Here is a 27,900-nt window from a genome sequence, read left to right on the forward strand (position 1 = left end):
CAAAAATAATAGACTCAAATAGAAAGAAAGACAGCAATAAACAAAGTGAAAAAATATTCTTAGTCTTAGAAAATAACACCACTCCAGAAGTGCCACAGCAGCTCGACCTGCCTCTTTTCTGTTACTCCATGTTGAACCTCAATACTTCAGATCAAAATGTGTTTGTTTGTAGCACTGGAATTCAGAAACCTGAAAAGCTAGTGTAGATTAGCAAATCTTGTTTACTTATACCACTGGTTATTACTGACTTCAAATTGAGTTTTAAATTTCATTCTGCAACATGGAAACTACAATTGTTCATATCTCTGCATCTATTTGAATGAATATTAAACACTTAACTTATCTTGCTCGCTCCATGTTTGAGAAGATTGAAAAACACTTAACTGGGGAAATGGAAAGCAGGGAATCCAGGCAAACAACAATCTGCAACTCCAAAGCTCACCAGTTACCATGTTATATTTTGTGTGTTTGATTTACAGTTTAAGTGTTAAAACAGTGATCTGTGTGTTTATAAGGGGCTTCACATGGACTAAAGTAGTGGTTCCCAACCTTTTTTGGCTTGTGACCCCATTTTGACATTACAAATTTCTGGCGACCCCGCAATCACGTGACTGCACACGATCACGGCCATCAATCAAGATGCACAAGCTCAGATACTTTTATGCTTCGAGAAAGTGGAAGTATCGAATATTGTTTAGGATTATGTGTTATGTTTTTAATCATAATTTTAAAAAAGTGCATATTGCTGTTCCCAGGGAGCTCTGCAAGAAAGCTATTATCAGTGTCCCCCAAAGAATTTTCAATAGTATTTGAAACAACTGTTATATTGACACTAGGAGCAGAAAAGAGCTTAACACATACACACACTATAGCCTACACCCAGGAGAGGTCAGAACATCCACTAACAGCAAAGCACACAGAAAGCTATAGCCTACCTAGTTCAAATAGACTGCTAATGCACCGCAGAGACCCAGAGGATAAAACAAAGGGAGGCGAGCAGGAAGAAGTGAGGAGACACCTCATCATCTAAATGACACTCTGAAGGTTTCAGTGCTTGCCCACAATGTCACGTTTGATTGGGTCTCCATCCTTCGCATGCCTTCCAGGTGTTTATGTTATAGATTTATAGAAATCCCACAAAAAAAAAAAAAAACCCACTTTGAGAGAGAAATGAGTTGTCTGACATGAATTGAGAACAGCCCACCCTCAGCCTGGAGCTAAGAGCTTCGATCAAAACCCGAGACAGTCTGAGAGCCCTGCTATTAGCTGTTCTTCATCTCAAAGGGAATATTTGATGTCAAAGGAAATATCTGACTGAGGTCTGTCATGGTCATATCTCCATTTCAGCCAGCAGCCACATGCTTTCAGCTCAACCTGTGCACAAGCAAATCGTAGCCAAAATTAATTCACACAGGATGCGAGATAACTCGTGGCAGCAGCTTTGTCTCTGTCTGCCTCGCTCCCGCAAAATAGGAAAAGGGAGAAATCTTGTTTTTCACACAGTTTACGTTCAAAAAGCACCATGCCAAAGTGTTGATTTAGCTCCAAATGTGCAAAGTAATCCACTTAACACTGAGGGAACAGGCAATGCATCAATTCATCACTAGTTTAATTTTATCCGTATGTTTTCTTGTCAAAAAGGGGGCCCACTGTTCCCTTACTCATTTTGATAGTGAAGCAGAAAGAAAGCTCTTAACTGAGCCATCGATCCCTCTCTACCAATAATTCAATTAGTGCATAAACCCATGCCATGAGCCAACTGTCGAGAGGTAATGCTCCGATGAAATGATAATGCAGGCAACTTAGGATGCAACAGCCGCAGACACGTCTACCTCTGTGCCAAGTCGAAATAGAGACTTTGTGTGGTGCTGGTCCACAGCTCCAATTAAATCTGAATCCAGAGGCTGAACACTGTGACTGATCCTCAAAAGTGCCAGAGGAAGACACATGCAGTTTTCCACTTTTGCCAATGAGCTACGTGGCACCATTTGCATGAGCCCTGTTAATGACCACATGTGCCAGTGAATGAATAATAAATTAGACTTTAGAAGTGTAGCACAGAAGAAGCCGTCGAAATGTGGCACACATTTCTCTCAACTTGTGTACGCTGCCAGCAATTATTAAACCCAGTGGGGAATGGCCGAGTGGAAAAGAAAGCAATCCAAGAACTAGTAGTGAGAAATGATTTAAATTTGCTCTAAAAATCAACAACGCGGTTGTGTGAATTCTTGTTGTAATTCTGCCACCATTTACGACTGAGCTGTGCAGGGACGTAATGTGGATAATAAAAGAACCCAAAGAGAAAGAAAGGTACGCATAAAACTGAATTAATTAGAAATAGGAAGGTGGAGGTAAAAAATTCAGTGTGTTGTGATTATTGATGTGTCGACTGGGAGCCACAAAGACACAGCCTCCTGGTGCTGTAGCCCGAGGAAGTGTTTTTTAAAGTCTGGACTGGGACCAATCCTGATCCACGGTAAGATTAAAATAAGCTTGAAATTGATGTTTGCCAAGATCTTCCAAGTCTCTCTGTTGTAGTTTAAATAAAATCAGGGCAAATTAGATTAAACAGGATCAAAAAACTGTAAAGAAAAATGTGCTTGAAAGCATGGCTCCCCTGAGAAAGAGGAGCGACGGAGAGAGGGAGGTGGGGGCGGTGACCTAGAGTGGATGTCATGTTCTCGACTGTCAGTTCGATAAACTGAACTGTGATTAACCGAGGGAAACAGAATTCCTGCTCGTGCAGAGGGCAGGGAAGCTCCTTTCCCCTCTGAGGGATTTCCTTCATGTGCCATATCAGCGGGACAGTATAGCGCCAGCTGCTTGGGGTCTCGGCATATGCATACACGTGCGTGAGCATGTGCGGTTGGTTATACGATGTAATGCCCGTGGAGGCCGACGGCGGACACGGGGACCAAGCAGCATCCTGGGCAGGGCCCCTGGCTAATGAGGGGGGGGGTGCTCCATTAACTAGCTAAAAGCCTGGTAGTCACAGCCCACTTCTGTCATAAAGGGGGGAAGAAATCCACAGAAAAGGTAGTGATGATGAAGTGGTGCAAGCTTATCTAACCCCGTGCATGTGTGCACGCTGAGTAAAAATAAAGATGAGCTGAAGGAACTGGCAGCAGCTGACAAAACTGCTGCTGGTATAATGTTAATATTTGGGAAAAGATGAGACGGAGAGCTGGCGGTCCATATTGGTATGGGCTGCTGGTAGCTAGACGAGGCTCTCTACAGTTTAAAGCGAGACAAGATAGCCACAGAGTACTGGTGAATTTATTTCAGCAAGACTGCCTCTCACTTTGTAGTTTGGCACTTGAATTCCCTTAATGTTCAGATTCCTGACGGACAGGAGCCCCTCCCTTCACCGAACTTCTTCTCTCACCCGTCTTCCCAAAACTACTGCTGAGTCATGAGGAAACGAGGAGTGGAATCATTACACCATGAAATACAGCCAGGCAGAAAAAAAAAATACAGTGAAGCTTGTATAGAAGAAGAGAGAGGTAGACAGAGAGAAAGAGAAAGAGAGAGGGAAGATGATGTCTGATCCCAAGTGGTGGCCGCTCTGATGGCAGCGTCTGACGGGAAAAATGAGTGCAGACCCTGACCCTACACAGCAATCCCATTACACTGCCTAATTGGATAGGGTGTGTGCACTGCTGTGATAGAATTAGAGCGCTAAAGTGGAAGAGCAGGGGAGCCCTTTGGACCTCCATTTCTGATTCTGTTTGGTTTGCAGACAGTTAAAGCCATTGCACAGAAATATCCTTGAGGAGAAAGAGCTCCATCGGAACTATAAATAACAAAAGGTATGAGACAGGTAGAGGACTCAACGCGGTGCCTGACATGCTCTGGAAACAGTTTGTTTCAACAGCAGCTGTTTTCTTCTCCTGTTTTCCACCTCGGAGCCTAATCAAGGGAGGGGATAGGAGGAGAAAAGAGAATGAGCTCTCAGCCGTGCACGATAGGAAGAAGAGCCGCAGCCCCATTGGAGATCAGGCTTCTTTGAAAATTAAGTGGCTTCTGATGAATAATCGGTTAATTCCAAATGATACTGCACGCCTATTTTCTGCTAGAGTAACACACCTTATGATCTGAGTTCTTTTTCATTAATCTCAGAATGAGAAATTCGGTGCTTTCTTGCAGAGAGAGCAAAGCCCCAATGAGAATTGTGAGCTTAAGTGCAAAATATACTCCATTTCGGTGAACCTTTTGACAGGGCTCCTCTAATCCTCTATTCTTCCCACAAAAGTAAACAAGGTGTATGTATTTCACAACTGTGACAACAGCAGCCGTTAGCATCATGGAGTTTCTATAGAAGACTTGTAAGCACTCAAGAGAGCAGCCGCCAGGGAGAGGTAATCCATAGAATTATAAATGGTGGGCAGAAAATAGAGAATCAATAGCGCCTCGATGTGCACATTTCAATTGAGTTCACTAATGTCAGTGGAGGGGCCCAGTTCAGTGTAAACAAGTTGACCCTCCTTCCTATTTATCACAGTCAACCAAAAGGAAAAAAAATCAAACAGTTCCATATGACCGTGACAGGGAGGTCAGTGTGGAGGTTACAGGCTTGATGTAATGAGTTTTGCAAACTATATAGTCATAGCACAACCACACAACATACACACACAGACACACTCATACCCCAAGGCTGCGTCTGACACGATAATTGCTGACAGTTTGGGTAACAAACATCGAGAAGAAACTTTTTTTTTTTCATGTTTTGGTCCTTAAACTATATCTCCGGGACGCAGCCTCATTAAAATGTACCTCTGATACAGGAAAGTAATGGCCCACGATAAGAGCGACCCATGGCTTCAGTGACACGACGACCTATGGTTTACAGTACGCGACACTGACGAGCAAATCCACCGTGGAGATTTAAATCTCAAAAAACAGTTATGCTTGGAAAATGCAGAGGGATCTAATGCTCTGTGTTAACAAGTTGTGTCATACTCCCTCTCCCCCTTAAGTTAAACTCAGCCCAAGCGTGCAGCTAAAAATAATCACAACGGTTTGGAACATCGGCAGCCAAATGAACCATAAAATTATTTCATTTTGGACAAATGGAATGAAAATGATGCTGTTTATCCTCTTGAGCACCAGTGAAGCTTTTGCAGCTTAAAAATAATAAACAACAACAATCATGGTGGGGAAAAGCACAGATTTATTTTCCATACGGACACTTAATATGTATCTAATCATCACATACTGCCACTGGTATGATGCATATTATGCATATACGATCTATTATTTATACGCCTAGCCTGTGTACAGTTCATATTGCACTTGCATGTGATATCTATATGTAATCGCCTGAAAGCGAAGAAGAAAAAATCCCATCTCTTGCTGCCTTTCAGTCAGCCATGATGATTTATTTATTCATAGAACTGAATCCAAGGCGTGATTCATCGTGGCAGTCTTTTTCGCCTGCCAGGAGATTTGGAGGGACAATCTGGTCCCTGTGACGCAACGTTATTCCAGAGTCCAGACAGTGAAATACTAGAGACAGCTGAACCTGAAGACACAAAGGCCTCGAGGCCGTCCATGTGGCGGAGTGGGTTCGGTTATTGCTGGCACATACAGCCGCGCAGCCCCGCGGGGCTCCACAGGTGGCCTAGCACGCGAGATGAAAAGGCACACGAGGAAGAAACTAATAATAATAATAAACACATTCATTTTTGTGTCACACAGGTGCAGGATGTAACGTATCGCTGCTGCCATTAAAATTACCCATGGGAAAAATAGTGTGTCAACCTCTCAAAGTGCTTCAAGCAGCTGCTAAGAAAAACCGACTGTCTCGCTTGTGGATGCGGAGTGAAAGATTTTCCAGTTTTTTTCTGTGTTTCATTCCAGCACATGCACTTCTTTTGTTGATCAAACCTTTGCTGTATCAATGGGTTCAGGGTTGATTGAGAGATTCTGCTCCGTAGTCAGTATGCCTGTTGCACTATTGTAGCAGTGCTGCTCTAGAAACAGCAGTGAGTCCTCGCTATACTGGTGTCAAGTGGCTGTAGCATAGGTCTGTTGAGGCTGGAGCTGAAGCTAAGCTGAAGGAACTCTGCAGGATTTGTAGCTTAATTATGCTACATTTTTACCGTAATTAAACAGCTTTGGAATAATTGTGATGGTTTAATAAATGGCTTAACTTGTTATGAGGGAGAATGGAGGCTCTCTGCCCTCAACGTGTGTGTCACTTATTGAGTCTCTGGGCTGGGCTGAAAACCAACTTTGCAAGATTGGGGCCGCCATTCCGGCATCCCAGCTCTAGTCCCATAACCAGTAATGTCTTGTTTATGACAGATTAAACTACACAAATATACACATTGTAACATCATATATGATACGTTACCTACTGCTCTATTGATTGATTTCTTGATGGCTTCATTGTAAACAAATGCACAGGAGGAGGGTTAGCAAAACATAGTTACATATTTCCTCTTTAAAGGGAAACTATGCAAGTCCACTCTCTTTGCTTCTGTGTTGCTAACCCTCCTCCCTGAAACAAGTTACAAGTCATTTATTTAACCATCACAATTACTCCACAGCTGTTATATTAAGGTAAAAAAGGTTGCATAGTTAAGGTAAAAATCCTGCATAGTTCCTCTTTAAATCCTGGGGATGAAATGCAAGTGCACATGCAATGAGTTCATGTGACTCACGTTTGTCTCCAATATCACATCAAAAAGATCAATAATCTCAAGCTAGAAAGTGATTGCAATTATCTCCCAAAGGACGTATGGTTTAAGCTTGCTTTCTTGTTTGTTTCAATGGCATTGCTTTCACCAGACTCATTTCCAGCCACAGCATACAAACCACTGTCCGCTACCAGGCCAGATTTAAAAGGTAGACAAACCAACTGTACATCCAGCTGGTGAACTCAGCAGAGGAGCTGAATCTAAAGAGGTATTTCCCCCCTGGAGTTGGTGGAGAGCAAAACATCCAAGTGGCAAGAAACTCCTTAAGGGGGCAAATGTTTCTCTGTGTCTCCTGGATACAAACTGGCAAATGTTTGCTCACTAGCTACTGTATAAAATTATTATAATGTCAAAGGCAAAATCAATTCATGGTGCTTTTGAGTAATGCTGTGTAACTCCTGAAAGAAAATAGCACGAGCTTTCCCTAAAATTTTACATTGATTTCACCACATATAAATGCAACATTGATCAATTCAATACCTTTGGGGTCTTCCCTGCTTCAAACCTGCTTCATATAGGGGCTCAGAAAACTTGAATGAACTATGTAATTAATATGAATATAATATCTGTGTGTTACTCATCGTGTCATACTCATCAAAAAAGCGAAATGTAATCTTGAATCTTGATGCTGACAAGGATGCATAGCTAATGTTCAAGTTAATGTCAATGTCAAGGACAAGTCATCATAGAGTTGATTCAAGTCCTCAGTGTCTCTCTGGACAGCACACCTGTCCTGTCACACCTCACCTGTTTACAATGTTTTTCGGGACCCCACAGTCATTTGATCATCAATTCAGAGAACCCAAACCCAATCCACAATCTCTCCAAAGTCTCCTCCTGTCTGCCACTCAGGTGCAGCCGGACCATCACTCAACTACTGCAATCATTGCCTCTGTCAGTCAACAAGTTCTGGGCTTAGCCTTCTTTGAGGAGACAAATGTGGGGCCATCAGCGCTGCACAGCCGAGAATTGTATTTATCAAACGTGAGAATGCAAGTGCTTAGCTGTTTCTACAGGGTCGCCGCAGCGTCCCTGCTTCCCCCGCTGGCCTGATATTTTAAATCCTGATCAAATCTGACGGCCGCAGCATTTCAAACTCTCTGGAGACATATCTGGTTTTTTTTTTTTTACAACTTCCTCAGAGAGTCTTCCAGAGCTACAAGAAAAGGAAAACACACACGCACACTTAAGACATTTGCATGGCTAAAAGCCCCTCACAGCCTGCAAGCCTCCCAAGTAATTACATTTACAAAGATGGAAACCATGCACATATGCTTTTGTGATTACATTCATCCAAATAGAGAGAAACTGAGGGGCAGTTAGTGCATCAAATGACTGGAAACATACAGAAAGTACTGAAGTGCATGCTTTTGTTTCTGGATATGATCAGTTTGGAGGCTCCACCTACCACACAGACACAACAGCTGCGTAATGTGTGTGTCATGTGTATTGTCACAGTGACACATCATAGCTCCCTTAACTAGATTATATGATTTCACTTCATTTTTGAACGCAGTCACAGCCTCTCATTGTCTCTAAAATGAAATATGCATTTCCTGTCAGACACATTACAACTGTAATGACACAGAAGCACGGACATTAAATAAATAAATCATCCCAGAGAGTGAGTCGGGGCCTTGTGTAAAATTCTGGGATGCAGAATGGGTGTTTAAATTAACTGAATGCCTCAACAACTGTCTCCAAAAATTACCCAGAATACATTTTCGCAGTTGCCATGACTGATGCAAGAATGACTGATGCCACACAGTTGTAATGCCAACCTTGCCATCCTCAAACAGCATCAAAATAATGTGATAATGAGCCACCATTCTGCCTGGAAGACACCCTGCTGCTACAGCCCAGACACACAAGGCAGTCACACACAGGGACACAGTATCTACCCAGCCAGCATCTTGCATTTCAGTGTGTGTGTGTGCGCGTGCCAAGTGTGTTCATGCAGGTGTGGGACTGTAAAGTAAACTGATAGGGATTTTCTGCTGTCTTCATCATCACTGGAAGTCAACCCTAGGGCCAAATGGGTGTGGATTATTCTCTCTCTCTCTCTCTCTCTCTCTCTCTCTCTCTCTGTGTGCTTCTGTAAATGCATGCAGGTCAATTTCTGTTGTATAATGTGTGTGGATGTGTTAGTGTCGGCCCTAATGTGCTTTACATCTAAACAATGAGAACATTTGCATAGTGCGCTCTAATCTTGCTCCTGCAGGCCACTTATTTAGCTCAAAATGTCAACGGTGAAGGGTTCGCAAACACACTGTTAACCTCAGCCTCAAGCTCGTATTCATCACTCTGATAAACATTTTATAGCTTGGTTCATTTTCACTGTAATCATCAGCTGCTATTCGGTTTGCGCTGAGATAAAGCCAAGATCTATTTGCTGGACAGGAAAAAACCCCACAGAGCAGAATTATGACTCTTATTAGATCTGCAGCACCTGATAATTCACTGGCGTATTAAAGGCTGTCTTCAAGGACCATCAACAACATCAATCAATCCTGCATGATCTTCTGAGGCAGGAAAGCACACCAAAGATTCAGCAGATGAATACCAGAGGAAAGAAATAATAGGGCCCAGTGTGGGATCAGAAAAGGTGGAGTCAAAATGCATTTTTAAGAGTTCTTTTTTTTCATTCATCATGTTGGCTCAGCCCAGGCTTGTGGAATTTATTGATCTTGTGCTAAATTTCAAAAACAGAGAGGTGGTGCTGGCAAAATGTCAAAAAAAACATGACCTGAGCCCCTGTTCATCATTTTGATCTACACTGTATTTTCTGCAAGGCTCAGCCTTAATGACAGGGTTTTGGGAAGCCTTGGTGCCTGGTAGTGCCAGCAGCACACCTGAATGATGCAACACGCTGATCAGAATATTGATAGGCTATACTTAGTTTGATCCCAGTCAGAAGCCTTGAAGCTTGTCTGGCCAGTCTTTTTTTTATGTGTGTGTGTGTGTGTGTGCTAGATGTTAAGTGCCAGCGTCTGCGTCCATGGACTGCACGGAAAGGTGACAACATTAAAAAAGGAGGGACCTTTAGAGAGAACTTACCCCGAGGATGACTGTGTCTTCTCCTTGAAATACTGGGATGAACTTATCTCCCCGGATAATTTCAGATTTGTTCAATGGACGAAATCGACACAACACCTTGATATTGCATTCTGCATTATCGGCCATTGTGTGGAAAAAAATGTATACGCGCTCCCAAAAGAGAAAGAGGAATTTATACAGCCTATAAAAAAAGAGATTATTAAAAAAAAATCCGATGTTTTCCCGCAAACCACCCGTACACAGGCTGAAACCTTCGGTTATACCCACATGCAAAGCGAGACTAGCAGGCGAGGCATTTGGAAGAATGGACTACAACGAGTTTTGGGAGATAGTAGGCTACAGCCAAATTCATTGAAGAAATATAAAACGTGGACAAAAAAAAGTCCCTTTGAGAGTGTTTCTTGTTAAAATATCCACAACCGGAACTCAGGTGCAGGTGAGCTGTGGGCAACAAATGGAGAGTTGTAAACCGAGGAGTAGAGTCCACACTGGTCCGGTCGACAGTGTCTGGAGAGGCTGCAGGCTCCTCAGGAGCATGCCTTGCATCACTGTCATCCGTGCTCTCTCTCACTGGGGGCGGGGCGTGGTAAAGTAGCGACTCCAATCCTCTCTCATCAGCACCACTGAGCAGCGAGGAGAGGAGCTCCGACTCTGCCTCTTTTTCCCACTACCACAATTACACTGACTTTACATAGGCTACTAGAAGTTGTGGCACCTTTTGTTTAACCAAATGCCAGTAACATACACAAAAGCTGACAGCATTGGGAGCTTAACTGTAGGCCACTGGACTATCTCTCTCTCTCTCCTTTTAGCAGGGGTGCGCCAGACTGGTCGCCATGGTAATGCTGTTTTGCATGACTGGGTTGGGATGTGGGAACCACAGGCTCCATCGTGTCTGCTGGGAAATTTAAAGGGCTCTCAACTAATGGATCACTTACAGGGAACCAGCAGACTTCAAACATCATAAAGACAAGTTAGGGAAAAAATGTTGCAGCCCAAAGGAATAGACCTACAAATGAAAAGATTTATCTGTTCAGCAGTTGAAGCTTATGAGAAAATCCCTGGTTGTCAAAGGAGATAAGTGGAGCTGATTCCACAAATTATATTTTCATTTGTCCATCACTCTGTGGCAGCTGTTCAAACATGACTAGCCACTGCTGTGCGACAGACATGTAGGCTAGCTATCAAATGAATAGTTAATGTGTCATACTAATGATGCTACATTATTTGTATGTATAACAATGTTATAAAACACGATGTGTTGTGTCTATTATTTCCACACACTTGCACACGAATGAACGGTGAATTATTATTTTTCTAACAGAGTGAAACATCTTCTTATCGACCATCTTTGGTCCATTGATTAAGTTGTTTGCATAGACTGTGTGAACAGATTGTTTGCACGTGCCTTTAGCGCCACCGTGTGACAATTCAACCACGTAGCTACAGAAAATTAACCCAAACTAATTCTGTTGTTGAAGAAATTAGTTGTTAAATGTGTCGCTGTTGCAACGGCAGATATCATGATTGAAAGGAAACCCAAACGAAACATACTGACCGACGCAGAGGACCAGGAAATCACAGGTCCGGATTGGTCAAATGTGACGCATGCGTAAAAACGGTCGTCTTCCTCGGGGACGTTTGTTTTGTTGCTCTCGATGGGCCGTCGCTCTCCTTCCGTATTGACTTAAGCGAGCACAGCACCGCCCTTTCTCCTCCGCCTGACACAAACCCAACGCACACGCTGTCACATCGAGCTGGTGACCACATCAGCCTGGAAGCGTCCGCCGGCTCGGAGAGACTGCTGGCTCATCTATCGATAGCTTTTTGTCAGAGTTAGACACGGTTAATCGATATTTTACTCGTTTCGAGAATTGTTAACGTGTTCTTCAGTCGTTTTGTTAGTCTCGTCCTTGCTTCCCGCTGACAATGGCCGATCCTAAATACGCAAACTTGCCAGGAATTGTAAGTGGCTAACGCTAGCAGACAGATTAGCTGTGTTGCTAGTCGGCAGAGCTAGCTGCAGTCAGTGACAGCGGGGCTCACCAACACCTCAGCTGGCGACTCCGCTGCCTTTGTGTTGTTTACAGCCAGCTACCACACGACTAATACATGTATATTTGAGGGTCTAGCTCTTCCGGTGATGTGATGTGATGTGGTGTGATAAAAGAGCAAAGGTGGTTTGTTGTGTGCGTGTTTGTTGAATGGGCCGGGGCGTTGGCCAGGCTGACGATAATAATAAAAGGGAAATATCTTGGTGCTGTCATGAATTGTTTACCCATTTGTTTCAACAGGCTTTTAACGAGCCGGACGTGTACGAGACCGGCGACCTCCCAGAGGATGACCAGGCTCAGTTTGAGTCGGTAAGTGGACGTTTTGCTCTCACTGGGATTGGTCAGGTTGCAGACTGTTGCTTGGATTATTTTGCCGCACACTAAGCTAACCCAACTGGCTAGTCAATACTTGTACTAAATATTTCAGGCCAACTCCCGATTTCTCTAATTTGTTCAATGTGTATTAGCACACTATAATTACTAGGCTCATGATCACACTGCCTGCATGTAGAATAGTGATAGTAGGTCAGCTGCATTAATGCACTGAAGTAATCTGGTGTCCAGTAATATTAACTAGTGAACTGTGAGTCATGTTTCATTTGTTTTTCCTTTACTAACATATTTAAAAATGCTCTTTGTAGAAAGAAAAAAAACATAAACACCAATTCTTAAAGCATCATGAAATCCAGATGTGTGAATTGTGTATTAATTTTGTCAGTTTATTAGGCATTCATGGTTGAGTTACATTATGCAATCAGTTCTACCCTCATGAATGCTCTAGTGTTGTTCAGTGTTGTGTTTTAGCTGGGTGTTGCTAATAAATCCAGATAAGCATATAAACAACTCGTGACTTCAAGATGCTCAGTGAATAAAGTCATGAGGATATAGCTTAAGTTTCCCCTAGAAGTATGTCCAGTTAAAATGTTATTCCAGACCAGGCTGTCCTTTAAAACTACAGAGTGACATCTCCTATATACATCATTGTTATCATCAATATGTGCTTATTTACATGTGACCTTCAACATGAAACAGCCACCTAGATTAGTTTGTGTCATTGCCAGAGTTCAGTCTTCTTTGACAGTTCTGTTGAGAATTGCTGTGTAAACACATGAAGAGATGCTGGATTGACTTTGCTTTCAACATGTCAGGGCATTTTACTGACCAGCTGAGTGAATCCTAATTGACATTTTCCCTTCCATGTGTCCACATTCATTCCTCCCATACCCTTGCCCTTGTTTTGACTCTCCCCCAACCCTTCCGGGACCCTAGTTTGTACAAGTAAGACTGGCTGCATTTTACTGTCGGCGATCTCCAAGCCATGCTTTTCATGCATGTTTTTTTAAAAAGATCTCATGAACACTTTTCCTACTTATATTGACTGGGGTGAAATGAGAAAAAGATTAATGGAGTGACCCTTCTGTGCTCTTTTAATTCATCAATTTTTGATTCTTTTGAAGTGCAAGAGATTGATTACTTTCCTCCTTGTGTTGCTCATTTAAACTTTCCAAGGGCATAATGATGTTGATGGCTCTTCAGCAGCAATTCGCTCTTTTACTTTGTCATGCTTTGACAAAGCAGTGAAGGCTCAAGTGTGTGTCTCTGTGAGTGTGTGACTCTGACAGGAGAAAGAAATCTGTTTGTTTGTGTGAGTGACTTACTTCCCTTGTTAACCTGTCATTGTGCTCTAACAATTGCTTCCTGGCTAACCACACTGTTCTGACTAACTAGACATTTTGCAGGTCCCTGTACACTGTGTGATTACGTCTAAAAGGTTCATCCCCTGTTGTACTGTGAGATGGATATAATGCACAATATGATTAAATATGAGTCACCATCTGCATTAGACTGTTAGATATTAAAACATGCCAGGTTGTTTGTTGAGTGTCTAGTGAAACATCGCATCATGATGTAAACAGAAAAAAATGCAAGCAAAAACAAGCTGTCAGCTACGCATTAATAATTTGAAAATTAATGAATCTTTGGCCGAGGTCTTCTTGGCATTTTCTTTTAGTTTTGCACTCATAATTTTTCTTTTATGTCTAATTTTTTCCTTTAGTCATGAATTCAATAAACACTGACATTAATCAGTGTTTATTTTATGTAGTAATGCTACAGGAAAGCACCTGCACCAGGACTGATCTGATAAGTGGATCAGCTCTTAGACAGATGTGACCAATCCAATGCTGAGATGACAGTTTCTTAATCATTAACTAGTAATGTCTCTTGGCTGTCATTCAGGCACAATTAAGTTCAGTCAAAACATTTTACAAACTCACCTTTGAGTGCAGAAGAGGACGTTTGATTGCACTGTCCTCATTTTCATATAATTTATTGATGATTGGTTTGATCTTTCAATGCAGCCTTTATTTGCCATCAAAGATATTGTTACATTTGTCATACTGTGTACAGGGGCCTTAACATGGTTGTACTTACCTTAAATTGCTTAGTCTAGGACTTTTATATAGGATAACTACATGTTATTGAGATTGAGTTTTGATACATAACAAATTCTGTATGAGACTGCATTTTAGGATATTGTGGCCTTTTAATTTTGTTGACTTATTTCAGGTCCCCTTAAACCACTTGTTACCCTTCATTCTGACTCATGATTGTCTTATTCACCTATCCCCTTCATCCATAACATAATGTTGTGAGACCTACGATGCCCTACATATGAGCATATGGTCACACAGCATTATGAAATACAACATAATATCAGAAAAGAGAAAGTAACTTGTTGGTGTTAATGGACCATCACACCACCCTGATTCGGGGAAGAGAGAAAGAACTGGAGACATCACAAGTTCTCTGTGCAAAGTGTCTCCAGGGTTTTTAGCAGCAACTCTCAGGACACTGCTTTCTTTCTTATCTTTCCCCGACCCTGGCCAACTGTTCCTGTTGTGTGCATGGCATGTGATAACCACATTAATCTGTGTTGTCTCTCTCTCTCTCTCTCTCTCCCCCCTACTTTTTTATCTCCCTCTGTTCTTCCGTTACTTTCTCTAACTCTCTTTGGAAACCCAAGGAGCTGGTAAGAGCCTGATTAACTCTCCTCCTCTTCCTCCACTCCCTCTTCTTCCTCCTCACCCCCGACATCCGTGTAACTGTCTTGTGACCTGTGTGTTTTGTCGGTCTGTCTTTTTAATCTGAATCTGTGTGTGAGTCCGGACTCATGTCATCTATCTCTATGTGTCAGTGGCATTGTAATTCTCCTCATGGCCTCTAGTTCATCATAATTGATCACAAGGAGGTGTTGATCAAATGATAGACTTGTGTACGCTCCAAACAATCACTAATCAAATATCATCATTTAGAAAATGTGAGAGTAATGGCTTCTAGCTTTAGTTTGCGTATTTCATTCATGTTAACCTAGAAGAGCTATGCCACATTTGGTATGTATTTTTGTAATTAGTTACATATCTTTACAGTGAGTTACACCTTTTTAAGGGATTGTTCTTCATATGACACAATCAATCCTCAGCATAGCTGTGATATCTAATTTTATCTTCTGTCTCTCCCGCTACTCTAAATCATGTTGAAATCACCTGGTTCACCCCAAATAATGTCCGTGAAGCTCTGGCAGATTTTCATGATTCATGGCTACAATTTGTGAGGTATCAGACCTTGGTGAGCGATTATACACCCTGGGCTCAAACGCATAATTCAGTATCTTTTGAAATCATATATTCTGGAGCAATGATCAAGTGTAGGATTTCCTCTCAGATCTTACCCACCTGTCAACGTATTTCACGCCTGCCTTGGGCGTCCAGCCCTATTTGCTCACTGACTCGGTAAACCAAGGCTCATTTTAAGTGTTGGCTTTCTCTATAGGCCTATAGGCCTATATGCCCTTTACCATTTTGTTTTTGTTTCTCTGACTTAATTTCCTGGTGTTTCCAACAACAGGAGGAGCTTTGCAGTGACAGCGTAGAGAGGATTGTGGTCAACCCCAACGCAGCCTACGACAAGTTCAAAGACAAGCATGTCGGCACCAAAGGACTTGGTCAGTGTGTAGTGAATGAGAAATCAGATGACTTGTCTATATATGTTTTTTCCGTCTATCTAAAGCATGACATCACTTCTTTCTGTGAGTAACCACCACTCATGTACGCAAACTGTAAAAACACATCAATAAGCCAAATAGTTGCACTGGTAGAGGAAATATCTTGGTTGTGTCATGAATTATTCACCCAGAGCCATTACAATGAACATGAGCATTGTGGTTTGTGGAGTTCATACCACATACAAAATCTATCAAGCACAGAACTGCAGCTGTGAGTAGTCCCCAACAAATACACTGATACCCAACTCTGAGTTGTTTTTTCTAAAAAAAACTAGAAAACAGGTGTTATAGCTGTTAGGTTGTTGAATTTTTTAAGATTTATGTCTTCAATAACAGCTAGTGGAATTGGGATTTTGAGCAACAAACTGGCTAAACAAGAAACTTAGTTTTAATCTTAGTGTCAAGTTAAAGAGGAACTAAGCAGGATTTTTCCCGTGGCTATGCTACTGTACGAGTAATTGTGATAGCTAACTACATGACTTGTGACTAGGGCTGCCACGATTAGTCGACTAGTCACGACTACGTTGACTATTAAAATCGTCGACAACTAATTTAATAGTCGATGCGTCGTTTCTTTTCTTTTTTTTAAACTTTGTTTTTCTCTCAAAACTGCTGGGGCACCTTCCACACACGCACCCACCGCTGCAGCCGCCCACCACACATACACACCTGCACTGCACTCACTCAAGGTGAGTTTACAGGTGGTCTCTCTCTTTTCTCTCTCTACCTGTCTTGTCCCTCATCAAGCGGCACCGGTGTAGCCCCCCGCCCCCCCGCCACCGCCGCCACCACCGCTTCTCTCTCTCTCTCTCTCTCTCTCTGTCATTTTAAATGAGAAGCGATACTAGGAGCGGTACCGCCGCTCCATCGTTTTAAGTCACGGACTGAAAAACAGCCGTTCGTCATTTAAAAATAAAATCGCAGACTTTGAGACTGGATGTTGGAGAATATTGGAACGTTACCGCGTCTGGTCACAGCGTCCTGGTCACGTAATGAGCGCTCATCTTAACGAGCAAGTCTTCTCTCCCGGCGTAAAACTACGTCAATATTTTCTCTTCTCATCACAGTCCGCACCTTGCAGAGTTTGAGCTGCACCTCAGTTTCACTTGTTTTCATTTGACAGAGATTCACACAGAACTTTCTGGTGGAGTCTTTCTATGTTTCTCCTTCTGTGACAGTAAAAAGGGAACATTTACATTTTTTCAGACAAGACGATTGTCTTATAAACTATTTGATTTTTTTTTAACAGAACGACTCCTATTATTTACAATGAGCACAAGTTATATTTGATTGATAGGCCTACCAAAACTTTATTATTGTGATCAATTCCTTAGTTTCAGGTGTCCACCTCATTTTATTTAAATGTTGTTATGTTTAATGCCAGAGACAAATGAAGGAAAGACAAAAAACCTTTAAGTATTTATTTTGGTGTTGTTTAGGCCAGTGCCTTATCCTTATTTTACTCAGCTGTTTGCACTTTATGCTACAGTTAAAGCTGCATATTTCATTAAAAGTTTAATGAACTATCATCTTAATTGTCTTTATTTTTAGTTAGCATATACCTTAAACACTTCAAGCTGAAAGCTAATGATGGTATATAAGAGCAGCTGCATGCTGGTGCGATAAGCTGTATGTTTTACATTCAATTTACGTATGATCCGATTAGTCGACTAATCGAAAAAAATAGTCGGTGACTAGTCGACTATCAAAATAATCGTTTGTGGCAGCCCTACTTGTGACTTGTTACAAGTGAGAATGAAGGCTCTCTGCCTTCCACCTGGCGTCTTACGGCTGAAAACCAACCTTGCAACCTCAGTGGTAGTACTTGGCTGCCGACCTGGTGTCCCAGTTCTCGTCTCTGTGGCACCGTGACACAAACACGCTTCGTAACCCGCAATCTTTTGTTTATGACAGTTAAGACTACACAAATATACACGTTGTAACATTGTGTTATATAACGTTATCCATCGCTCCATGGATTGATTTTTCGCCGGCTTCGTTAAAAACAAATGCACATGGCCTAGAGGAGGGTTAGTAAAACAGAGGAAAAGCGACCAGACTTGCATAGTTCCTCTTTAATGGTGGTTTGCTGTCTCCTTTTATCTATCAGTCACGTGACTAAAAGATCCCTGTAAATATCAAATATACAAAAGATCATGACTATCATCTTTTCTGAACAATTTGAAACAAAGTACAGTATTTTTTATCTTAATATAGAAAGAAATATGCAACAAAATCCAAGGTGGCTATACAGTAGATAATACAAAACACAACATCACACACAGAACCCTTTATGTAATATAAGACAAGGCTTACAGCTGCTCCCCCTCCCTTATGGCTGCAACAAAACAGATCCTTAACTTCTGTGATTTTAAAACCTCAAATCTTGTTATGGCCTAGTTTGAACTTCACATTGACTCCAGTTTGCTTTTTTGTGTCTGTGTCTTGATTTCTCTTACAATCCATTTGTCTCCCTTTCACAGACTTCTCAGACAGAATCAGTAGAAGCAGAAGAGTGGGCTATGAGTCGGGAGAATTTGAAATTGTGAGTACTTTCTATTCAGCAGAAATGCATCACTTCATTTGTTATTCTTTTAGATTTTCCCCTTTTTTGGCGATAACAACACTAGTGTGCTTTTTATTTCCCTCACTACATGCGTTTTATGATGAAGTCAAACCGTCTGGGATGGTGTTGACTCACTCTCTGCTAAAACCACTCTATCGTTGTGTAGTAATCCTTATCATTTCCTCCTCTTCTTGTCCTTGTGAAGCTTGGAGAGGGCTGTGGAGTGAAGGAGACACCCCAGCAGAAGTACCAGCGCCTGGTGAACGAGATCCAGGAACTCACTCAGGAGGTGGATACCATTCAGGTGAACTGACAGCAAGACACACACAAACATAAAGCACTTGGAAACGCATGGTACATATTACTACTATTGCACAGTTCTCACCTGACTAGCCGATCCAAAGCTCAGTGTGCTGTGTGCACTGACACTTTAAATTCACACTGAAAATGAGTTTTGATTAAAACCAGTGCACGGAGGAGTGTTGGAGACTTGCTTTGACCCTACAGCCCAGAAACTAATTAAACTTTCGGTGTCATTAACTCCAGTGCACACAGAGCAGGGTCTGTAGCTGTTGAGTCCAGTGCATATTCAAATTCAAGTTGTGCTTTGTCAATTTCACTGGCAGCATCTGGTGGTTATGAGCTCATGCAGGTTGTTCTAACAGAGCATTGAGCCTTACTGGGGGAACAAGCTGTTTTTCTGTCACAGTCTCTAAATTTTGATTTATGAAAGACCTCCGTGTGGCAGTTGACATGCTCTGCATGATGAGTTCAAAATGCAAAAGTCAAAATACGAGGCGAAAACATGCTGCAATTCACTCGCACTACCGTGACTGAGAAGTAATGGCATAGTTTCAATGAACTTATCGTGCAGGGATCACACTAGAAATCTGACTGTTCACCAGCAGTAGAGCATGACTTCATGTGTGTCCAGAGCTAGTTGTAAAGAAAACATCTGTTATTCTTTAACGTGGCATTAAAGACTTATGTTGGTTTTTCAGATGTGCGTAATATATTTTCCCTTTTTGCAGCAAGCAGTCTTGGTAGTCCTTTTGTTTGTGTATTTTTGTTTGGCCTGTAGGAAGTCACCCACCTACAAAGAGAAACAAGCATTGTCAAGACAGTGGGCTTATATTAATGCAGGAGGCTGTTCAGTTTCAGTCAGCTGCATCGAATGTGTAGCAAACACTGTCACTACTGCCATGTTTTCCTTTTTTTGTAATTTGGCATGGGACATATGTTCTCTGTGGAGAAGTTGCCTCGTTGGCCCAGACGGATTTCTACTTGTCAGTTTCATCAATCTCTGCATTAAAACTGTCACTGCTTTCCAGTTACTCATGGTGTCCTTTTTTTCTTGCAGGCTGCCACTAAGGAAAGCAATGCAGAGGAGCGCCTGACCCCAGTGGTACTTGCCCAGCAGGCTGCCCAGCTCAAACAGCAGCTGGTTTCTGCCCATCTCGACTCGCTGCTGGGACCACAGGCACACATCAACTTGGCCGATCCAGATGGAGCGCTGGCGAGGTGAGCCGAGAGGAGGGTGGCGAGACAATAAAGCACGAAGACAAGCATCTGGATTCTGAAACCTGATGCTACAACCTATCAAACCCTGACAGAGTAATGAGCTTGTAGGCAGGGAAGGGAGCGAGGGAGGAGAGGCAGAGATGAGCAAGAGATTGTCAGAGAGAGTTACTGGGGAATTCAATTCACCGGCCAGAGATACGGAAAAGGCAGTACGGCTGTTATCAATTGTCCACACGAACTCTGCCAGTCTCAGTAAAGCACTACCTGGGGAGCACAGGAACTGATGGATTGAGAGCTAAAAACTGGACAAGGTGAAAGATTAAGTGAGAACTAGAAAAATGTCAGAACCCAACTGAGCGTGATGGAGGGCAGCTGAGGATAGAGAGGGAAAGAGGCTGCGACACAGGTGAAAGAACAGGATGAAAACTGTTCTTAAAAACATCCAAGCTCACGTTGACCTTGAAGTTCACTGCAGAGCATGTGTTGACTTGGGAGCACAAGACGGAGGAAACACGTCCACGGCGGCGCACAGGGCCGATAACAATATTGGACATGTAATCCTTTTGTGCGTCTCCCTTTCTTTCTGTCCCGCAGGCGTCTGCTCACCCAGCTGGAGGCGGCCAAGGGCAGCCGTGTCTGCTCCGCAGGAGACAGCAAGCCGACGGCGGCGGCCAAGGGCCCAGATGGAGTGGTACTCTACGAGCTACACAGCAGACCAGAGCAGGAAAAATTCAACGAGTCTGCCAAGGTAAAGTGGAAAGGGAGACGGAGGCAGCAGAACCCAGAGTCTGGGATGAATGCAGCGCGACAAAACGAGCAAATGTTTTCAGCGGCGTGATCTCCTCCATGTGTTTTTGTTTTTCATTCTCATGAGAGCAATGTGAGAATATTTGATGGCAATAAACAGGATAAAAGGTAGAGAGAGGTGTGTGTACGCATGTGTCTTTTGGGATGCTGTTGTCATTGCCAACCATGTGTTGCCTTGTTTCGTCCCCGTAGATGGCGGAACTGGAGAAGCGTCTAGCTGAGCTGGAGATCGCTGTTGGCTCAGGATCAGACAAGCAGGTACACAGCCACTCAGTCTTTCCACACACACACACACACTCTCACACTCTCACACACACATCCTCTTTTCAATGCCTTTATGTTTCATTCACACTAATTCAGTTTATCTTCCATTCTCTTTCACTCTCGCACCAGCAGAATTTTCATGCCTCTTCGGCTGTTAAGCCATCCAGAAAGTGACATTGAAATAAAATCTTCCTCTTGTTGTGTGTAAATCACAGCAGCAGCTTCATTGGCTCATGTTAAAATGCGCTCTTCCTCTTTGTGTTTATGTTGCAGGGACCTCTGAGCGCCAGCGTACAGGGAGCTAGTTTGATGGTAAGAAGTTGACCACCGCAGCACACTGGCACACTACACACTGGAGTTTGTCTGTATTCATAACAGTGTGTCTGATGTGCAGCCAGAGAACTGGGTCACACTTCAAAGATGACATCAGCTCCAGTTTCCTCCAAGTTTGTTTGCTGTGCTAGTAGTAACTTTTGTGTGTGTGTGTTTTCAGGACACCATTGAGCTCCTGCAGGCGAGAGTCAGTGCACTGGACTCTGCTACTCTGGATCAAGTGGAGGCAAGACTGCAGGTAACTCATCCATGCACAGTCTGCAGCGCAGGGTTAGGGGCAAAGGGAGGCTTTATTTTGAAGCAGTTTTTTTATGCTCAGTACAGAGAAATGTGGAATGTGCCAGACAGAGGGACCTGCTGGAGGGAGTTTAGCAAAAGTGCTGCCCAGCTTATTCAAACTTCTCTATGTGTTGTGTCTTATCAATCTGACAAATGTAAAAACAGTAACAGAAAATAGGACATAGAACTGTTATTTTCTTTTCTGTATTAGTGTCTAGAGCAGGTCCCTGGATAAAAAGAATCAACAGTATATAAAGGTTTGGGATAAGTGGAAAGGATATTCCAACTCCAGCTGTAACAATATACAGTATTTTGCTTCCTCTTGCAGCAGTTAAAGCATTTATCATTCAACTGACTTTGTTACCATTGGGTCACCTGTGATGGAGCCATGAACACTGTTAGTTTACCACAGTATTGACCGCTCCCTAGTCAACATTAATCTAAATGCCTTAAAACATCTTTCACACCTTTAACAAAGTCAGAATAAAACACTTGTTTCTTTCTTTCTTTTCCATTAGAGCGTCCTTGGCAAGATGAATGAGATTGCAAAACACAAGGCAGCGATTGAGGATGCTGATACACAAAACAAGGTTTGTAATCCCCGTACAAAATGCAAATTTAATGCCGTCATCTCTCAGCTTCCATTTATAGTGTGTCAGTGGAAGCTAATAGTGTCCGTACAGTTGTACAGCCAACATAATTTCTCTATACAAAGCACCTCAGATGGCAGACACCTGCAATAATAAGAGCTGAGATGTTTTTGTCAGAAGTTGTATAATATATTCATTAATTATTTAGCCTGTGAAAATGAAATCATCCGTCTTTTTACTATTTGACTTCATCTCAGATGTGGTTGTGAGGTCTATGTGATGTGTAGGGGGATGTGTTGTCTGTTTCAGCCATCAACTATTAAGTGTTTTACCCTTAATGAACCAGTAGAGGGCAGGTCATGTTTTATTATTATAGTGAATGACAAAGTCACTCATAGTGGTTTCATTTAATAGATTTTAAGGTTATTATACATGGCTGTTATAGGCTTTGAGAAAATACTTTAATTAGTATTAGCAGCAGATTTACTGGATAGAACGAAGAGAATCAAAGTGAATAGTACAAAAGCATACTGTAATGTGAGCTTATGTGTAATTTTATTGAACCCGCACTAACTGGACTCACGTCTGTAGCCATAAAATACAAGTGGAATTGGCAAACGTGAGTTTGAAGGCTGTTTGTAGCATCAGCACTTTCCAGTGTATTGGTATGTAAACTGAGTGAACAGATGGCCCGAAAAAAAGTAGTAAGGAGGGCAGACCTGGAGTAGTGAGAAGGATTTCACCTCGGTACCTCAGCACCGTGGAGTGAGTTTGAATGTAGGTGCTGATGTTAATCATGATAAAATGCAGACGGTACCCACACTTATCAGATGTAGACTACATCACAGTAATAGTCTATTGGTTGTATACTGTCTGGGTTGTGTGCATTATATCATTTACAGTACTGTACATCACTGTACATTATGACTCTATAGCAGAGATCTTCAAGAGGGGGTCTGTGACCCCTAGGGGGTCTGTGGAGGTGCTGCAGGGGGGTTGTGGAATTTTTGGTTGATTAGACAATGTTTTACGTATATCTTTTAGTTTTCACATTTATGTTTAAAAAAAAAAAAAAAACTCAATTTGAATAGCTTGTCTGCAGTAGAGATGCACCAATCCGATACCCGGATCGGATATCGGCTCCGATATTGCTTAATTAGCTGGATTGGATATCGGATGAATGGGGCCAATCCAGCATTCCAATCTACAGTCATTTCTCTTTTATTAATATCATACACAGCAATACAGTTACAGCGATCTAGTGTTATTTATTTCTTTTTGCTGCTAATGTACACTTTGTTATTTGTTAATAAATAATATTAAGTACATTTATATCTGTGTTAATTTGTTACCTTTTTTTTAACAAGGCTAAATGTTTATGCCAAGCCTGATGCCTTCACTCACATGGCAAGGTATTCATTCATTCAACAGTATCGGGTATCGGCCGATACGCTCAGCCCAGGTATCGGTATCGGATTGGATCAGAAAAAAATGGATCAGTGCATCTCTAGTCTGCAGTGGACAGACATTGTTGGTATTAGCATTGGTGTCAGTGAACAAGGTCTGTTTATAAATGGCAGAGGGACAGCCTCCTACTCACTGTAACATGAATATATGAACCTGTGTATTAGAATTGAATGCACAATAACAAGCTACGTTTATACATGGTAGCCTACTAGGCTCAGTTTAATATAATACACATTTCTTTAATAAGGTAGGGGTCCCTGCTCCATCTCTCCGTCAGTTTGGGGGTCCTTGGCCTGAAAAACGTCGAAGACCCCTGCTCTATAGCATTCCCTGAAATGAATATGACACATTACTGTAGCTGTACGACTTTTTCTTGGTATTAATGTGCCTGTGTGTTATTTCCTGTCAGGTGTCACAGCTTTATGATGTGGTGCAGAAGTGGGATGCTATGTCCACCTCCATACCTCAGGTGGTGCAGAGGCTTGTTGCTGTAAAGGAGCTGCACGAGCAAGGTAACACACAGGAACTGGAACTGGTGCACAAGGTTGGAGATGAGTGGCGACTTTGTTTCCTCACATCAGTCCCTAGGTCACGAGACAGTATATCAGTTGTTGAGGTGTTTGGAAGTGGAGGAGTTTACTGTCAGTTCGCTTTACCCCATAACATTAAATGAGTGTGCCGGTGTTGAGTAATTGGTTCATATTGCAAATATTGTATTAATATTGCTCCGGGGGCAGATTTCACCCCACTAAGGATAATAACAATGAAAACTTGGATAATTTATGTTCTAGTCTTTTATGTGAGGGGAGAAGAACCTTGAAATGACACCCATGAGAGTTCAAGGAGAGGATGTATGTAGGTTAGTGGGGGTGGGGAACGGCATTAAAGATTCAAAATATGTAGGATGTAGAAAGTGAACATAACAGGGTGTGAACCCGGATCAAGTATCAAACAGCATTCACGCTGGGAAGTGATACTTGGCCTGAAAGATTTGCATCCGCAATGGGGACGTCTGTGTGAGTGAGACAAAAGATGAAAACTAAGCGCAAATGGGATTCAAACGGATAATGGAATTAGCCTAAACCATGCCATTCTATTATAACAAAGGGCAAAAAATCAGTGAAAGGGAGACTCAAAATGGTAATAGAATTAGACTAAATCTTGCAGTACTGTTAAACACCCCCTTGGGGAGAAAGAGATGCATGATATTATATATCACATTATCATCTTTTTATTATTTAGCACATGAAAGCAGAACCTTGGCATTAATAGATTATATTGATAATTCATTTCTGAGAGCTGAAGGAGGTCATTTATCATCCAGCCTCTCTTTGCACTGATCTGTCACAGTCTGCAGCCCGAGTCTTCCTCGCTCGATAGGGTTTAGCCGCAGCATTGTCTTTCCCCCGCCCTGATGAATACAAACAAGCAAAACCAGACACTTTGTTTAATCTTTGAAGCAGTCGTTCATCAGTTTCTGATTTAGGTTTCACTTTTTTCTACTCCCCTTCACTTTGCCTGAGAGCAGAAACAATGCATTTTTTAATCACTAATGTTTAAATTTGTGAACTAATAACCCATCTTGATTATTTCTTCTCCCCATCTCTCATCTCCTGCCTTTTTAATTTCCCTTCACCACCCCTCCTCCTCCTCTCCCTCCCTGTCTTGTAGCCATGCAGTTTGGCCAGCTGCTGACCCACCTGGACACCACTCAGCAGATGATCAACAACTCTCTGAAGGATAATAACACCCTGCTAACACAGGTGGGAAGTTCAAGCTCTGTTGAACAAGTGAGACAAGATAAATATTTTAGTGCACGACTTGGTTTTTTGGCCACTTGTATCTTCATCTCGTGTGCGAGCTACAACAACCATGGGACTATTGGAGAGATGTATAAGTATTAAATAACGCTAGTGGAACTGCACACGGTCATGGATCTTTCACCTCGCCTGGTGGCTGCATAGAGGGATTGAAAATGTAGAGAATTCATTATAATATGGGAAAAATTCATCCACTTGGCCGTAACCTTCTTTTACATGTGGAATAACTGTGTGTAAGAAGTGTCCTCCATTATACTTCAGAGTGTGAGGAAAGGCAGCTTTTCATGAGCAGCAGTAACCAGGTGTAGCTGCCTATTAGGACAGAGGCTCTCCACAGCCTGCACATGGAGTCGATAATCAGTCGGCGCTCTCGCCGCTCAGGGCTTCTGGCTACATGGACAAAGCAGTGCCTTGTCAAATAAAGCCTTTATTTTTTGATGAGGTTTGTTGAAACTTGGAATCTTCTGAAGTCAAAAACATTCTGCTCACGCTGCTTACTTACCATAGACTTGCATTGTATTCTGAAACGGCCCAAGGCTTTCGAGGGTTATTGAAACTGACATTCACATGCTTTCACAGAAAACATAGTGTTTTATTTAGCGAGCCCAGTTAACCTGTAGTCTCCTGGACCGTCCTTGTTTTCTAATAATGTCTTTTAACAGCACTTTCAGTAATTGTGTTTTAGCTCCCTGTGAAATGTAATAAGTTAACCTGTTATATATTTTTCATTGTGTCCAAACAACTCTCCAAAATCCATTATTTGATTTGTGCTGATAGAAGACATGAAGTTTAAAAGGCTGGAACCAGTAAACATTTGGCATTTTTGTTGAAAGAGCAAATTTACTTCAGCAGTTATTGGATTCACAATATTTGTTAGTTTTCAGTCTGTTCAGTGTAAATTTAGAAACCTCTGCATTTCATTACTGCTGTTGTCTGTGACTCTCCTGAAACACTGCCCATTCTCCATCTCTAATCTCTGCTGTCTCTTTGTAATCACTGCTTCTCTCCACTTCAACTTCTTTTCCTTCCACTCCTCTCCTCTCTCATCCATCTCTCCTTTTCTCTCGTATACTGTTTCCTTCTCTCTGCCTATTGGTCACTTCTTACCTAACTTGTTATTCCCTCTTCCTCCCCCTCAGGTTCAGCAGACGATGAAGGAAAACCTGGTGGCTGTAGAGGAGAACTTTGCTGCACTAGACCAGCGGATGAAGAAGCTTTCTAAATAAACGCTGGCAGAGTTTGGGCCGGTCCAGGAGAGTGTAGATCATGGACAAATAAGCGTCGGCTAGAGGGCACAGAGAGGGGATTGGGATTTAAGGCTTTCCTTTCTGACTGTCCTTCTCTTGCTCTTCACTCCTGCCTCTGCCTTTTTTTCACTAAGTGGAATGTTAGAAAATTGGAAAAGACGGAATGACAGGAAAAAAAAGGAGACCAAACTTGTCCACCCTCCTTTCCTCCACTGAAAACACTTTTCTCCACTCTGTACATGCCACTGATTGCAGTCCCCCTGTTAAGCTTATTGAGTTTTAGACTGGATTGTTTTTATAATTATTAGTATTAAACATAAGAAATTCTTCCATTCCTTTGGAACCTTACACTATTACTAGATTTGTACTGTATACTTTGGTCAAATTGAATGGATCAGAGCGATGTTGGGTTGATGGGTGACACGCTCAAGATGTTGTCAGCTGTGCAGAAAACTTGTTGAGTTGTCCTATAGTGTTGTAGCAGGAGCACGTTTGTGCCAGTGTCAGGGCCAAGTGACGGAAGGAAAGCTTGTAAATATGCCTGTGTACCTTATTGTTTCTTCACGCTCAGTCGCTTGTAACTATATTATTATGACTGAGACCAGATGCCACAGACAAACTTTTAATCTGCTTTGTCATTGCCTACAAGTCCAACTGTATTGTTCATCTGTGGTGATGGAAAATGATCAATAAATAAACAAAGTGCGATAAGCTTGACTGGATTTGTTTCATGTGATGAAGACCTTTTTTAAAAAAAATTTTATTATACAATCATTGACCTCATTCTTGTATCAGCTCAATGGAAAATATAAAATTCCATCATCATTGTATTAATTTTGCTAAATAACAATGGATCTAGTGGGACATTTTACAGTATTTTCCTTCCCCCCTCTATAGAGCATGGGGACATGTTTTCAGCCAGATGCCTGCAGTTTGGAGAATACCAGATGAATGTAAGGCTGATGCAAGGTTACATGCCACCCTCTTCAGTGGAGGTATGAGCGCAAAACAAGTTCCTAGTAATGACTCACCAGCTGCTGGTATTGAGAAATGTAACCATCATACTTTGTCACGCCAACATTCACATACAGCTAAAATTTAAATCCTATTTTCTCTCTTCATTAAATTCCA

At 42.1% G+C, this 27,900-nt stretch overlaps 2 protein-coding genes across 5 annotated transcripts in view; one reads left to right on the top strand and one right to left on the bottom strand.

The window, feature by feature from the left end:
* The window catches only part of kif5ab (kinesin family member 5A, b), a 62,888-nt gene extending 52,554 nt beyond the window's left edge, over nucleotides 1-10,334 (bottom strand). For all 4 annotated transcript variants that reach the window (XM_085777611.1, XM_085777609.1, XM_085777612.1 and 1 more), the window contains exon 1: nucleotides 9,759-10,334. In XM_085777611.1, the coding sequence (XP_085633737.1) occupies nucleotides 9,759-9,884 (126 nt within the window). In that variant the 5' untranslated portion in view covers nucleotides 9,885-10,334. The remainder of the gene's footprint in view (nucleotides 1-9,758) is intronic.
* Nucleotides 10,335-11,509: 1,175 nt separating this feature from the next.
* dctn2 (dynactin 2 (p50)) lies at nucleotides 11,510-27,486 on the top strand. The gene is made up of 14 exons (XM_085777613.1): nucleotides 11,510-11,723; nucleotides 12,053-12,121; nucleotides 15,719-15,815; nucleotides 18,359-18,420; nucleotides 18,647-18,745; nucleotides 19,802-19,962; nucleotides 20,557-20,710; nucleotides 20,962-21,027; nucleotides 21,307-21,345; nucleotides 21,527-21,604; nucleotides 22,164-22,235; nucleotides 24,112-24,214; nucleotides 25,374-25,465; nucleotides 26,662-27,486. The coding sequence occupies exons 1-14, from the start codon at nucleotides 11,688-11,690 to the stop codon at nucleotides 26,746-26,748; spliced, it is 1,215 nt and encodes a 404-aa protein (XP_085633739.1). The 5' UTR covers nucleotides 11,510-11,687; the 3' UTR covers nucleotides 26,749-27,486.
* Nucleotides 27,487-27,900: the final 414 nt, after the last annotated feature.

Source organism: Trachurus japonicus, chromosome 5 (genome assembly GCF_045865225.1).
Source record: "Trachurus japonicus isolate A0001 chromosome 5, Traja_1.0".
NCBI classification, from domain to species: domain Eukaryota; kingdom Metazoa; phylum Chordata; class Actinopteri; order Carangiformes; family Carangidae; genus Trachurus; species Trachurus japonicus.

What these genes read in the sequence shown, in the direction of transcription:
- dctn2 (XM_085777613.1), top strand. Translation starts at nt 11,688, where the DNA reads ATGGCCGATCCTAAATACGCAAACTTGCCAGGAATT. An exon ending in GCTCAGGATCAGACAAGCAG is followed by an intron (nt 21,028 to 21,306) that starts GTACACAGCCAC and finishes TTTATGTTGCAG; the next exon opens with GGACCTCTGAGCGCCAGCGT. An exon ending in ATGCTGATACACAAAACAAG is followed by an intron (nt 22,236 to 24,111) that starts GTTTGTAATCCC and finishes ATTTCCTGTCAG; the next exon opens with GTGTCACAGCTTTATGATGT.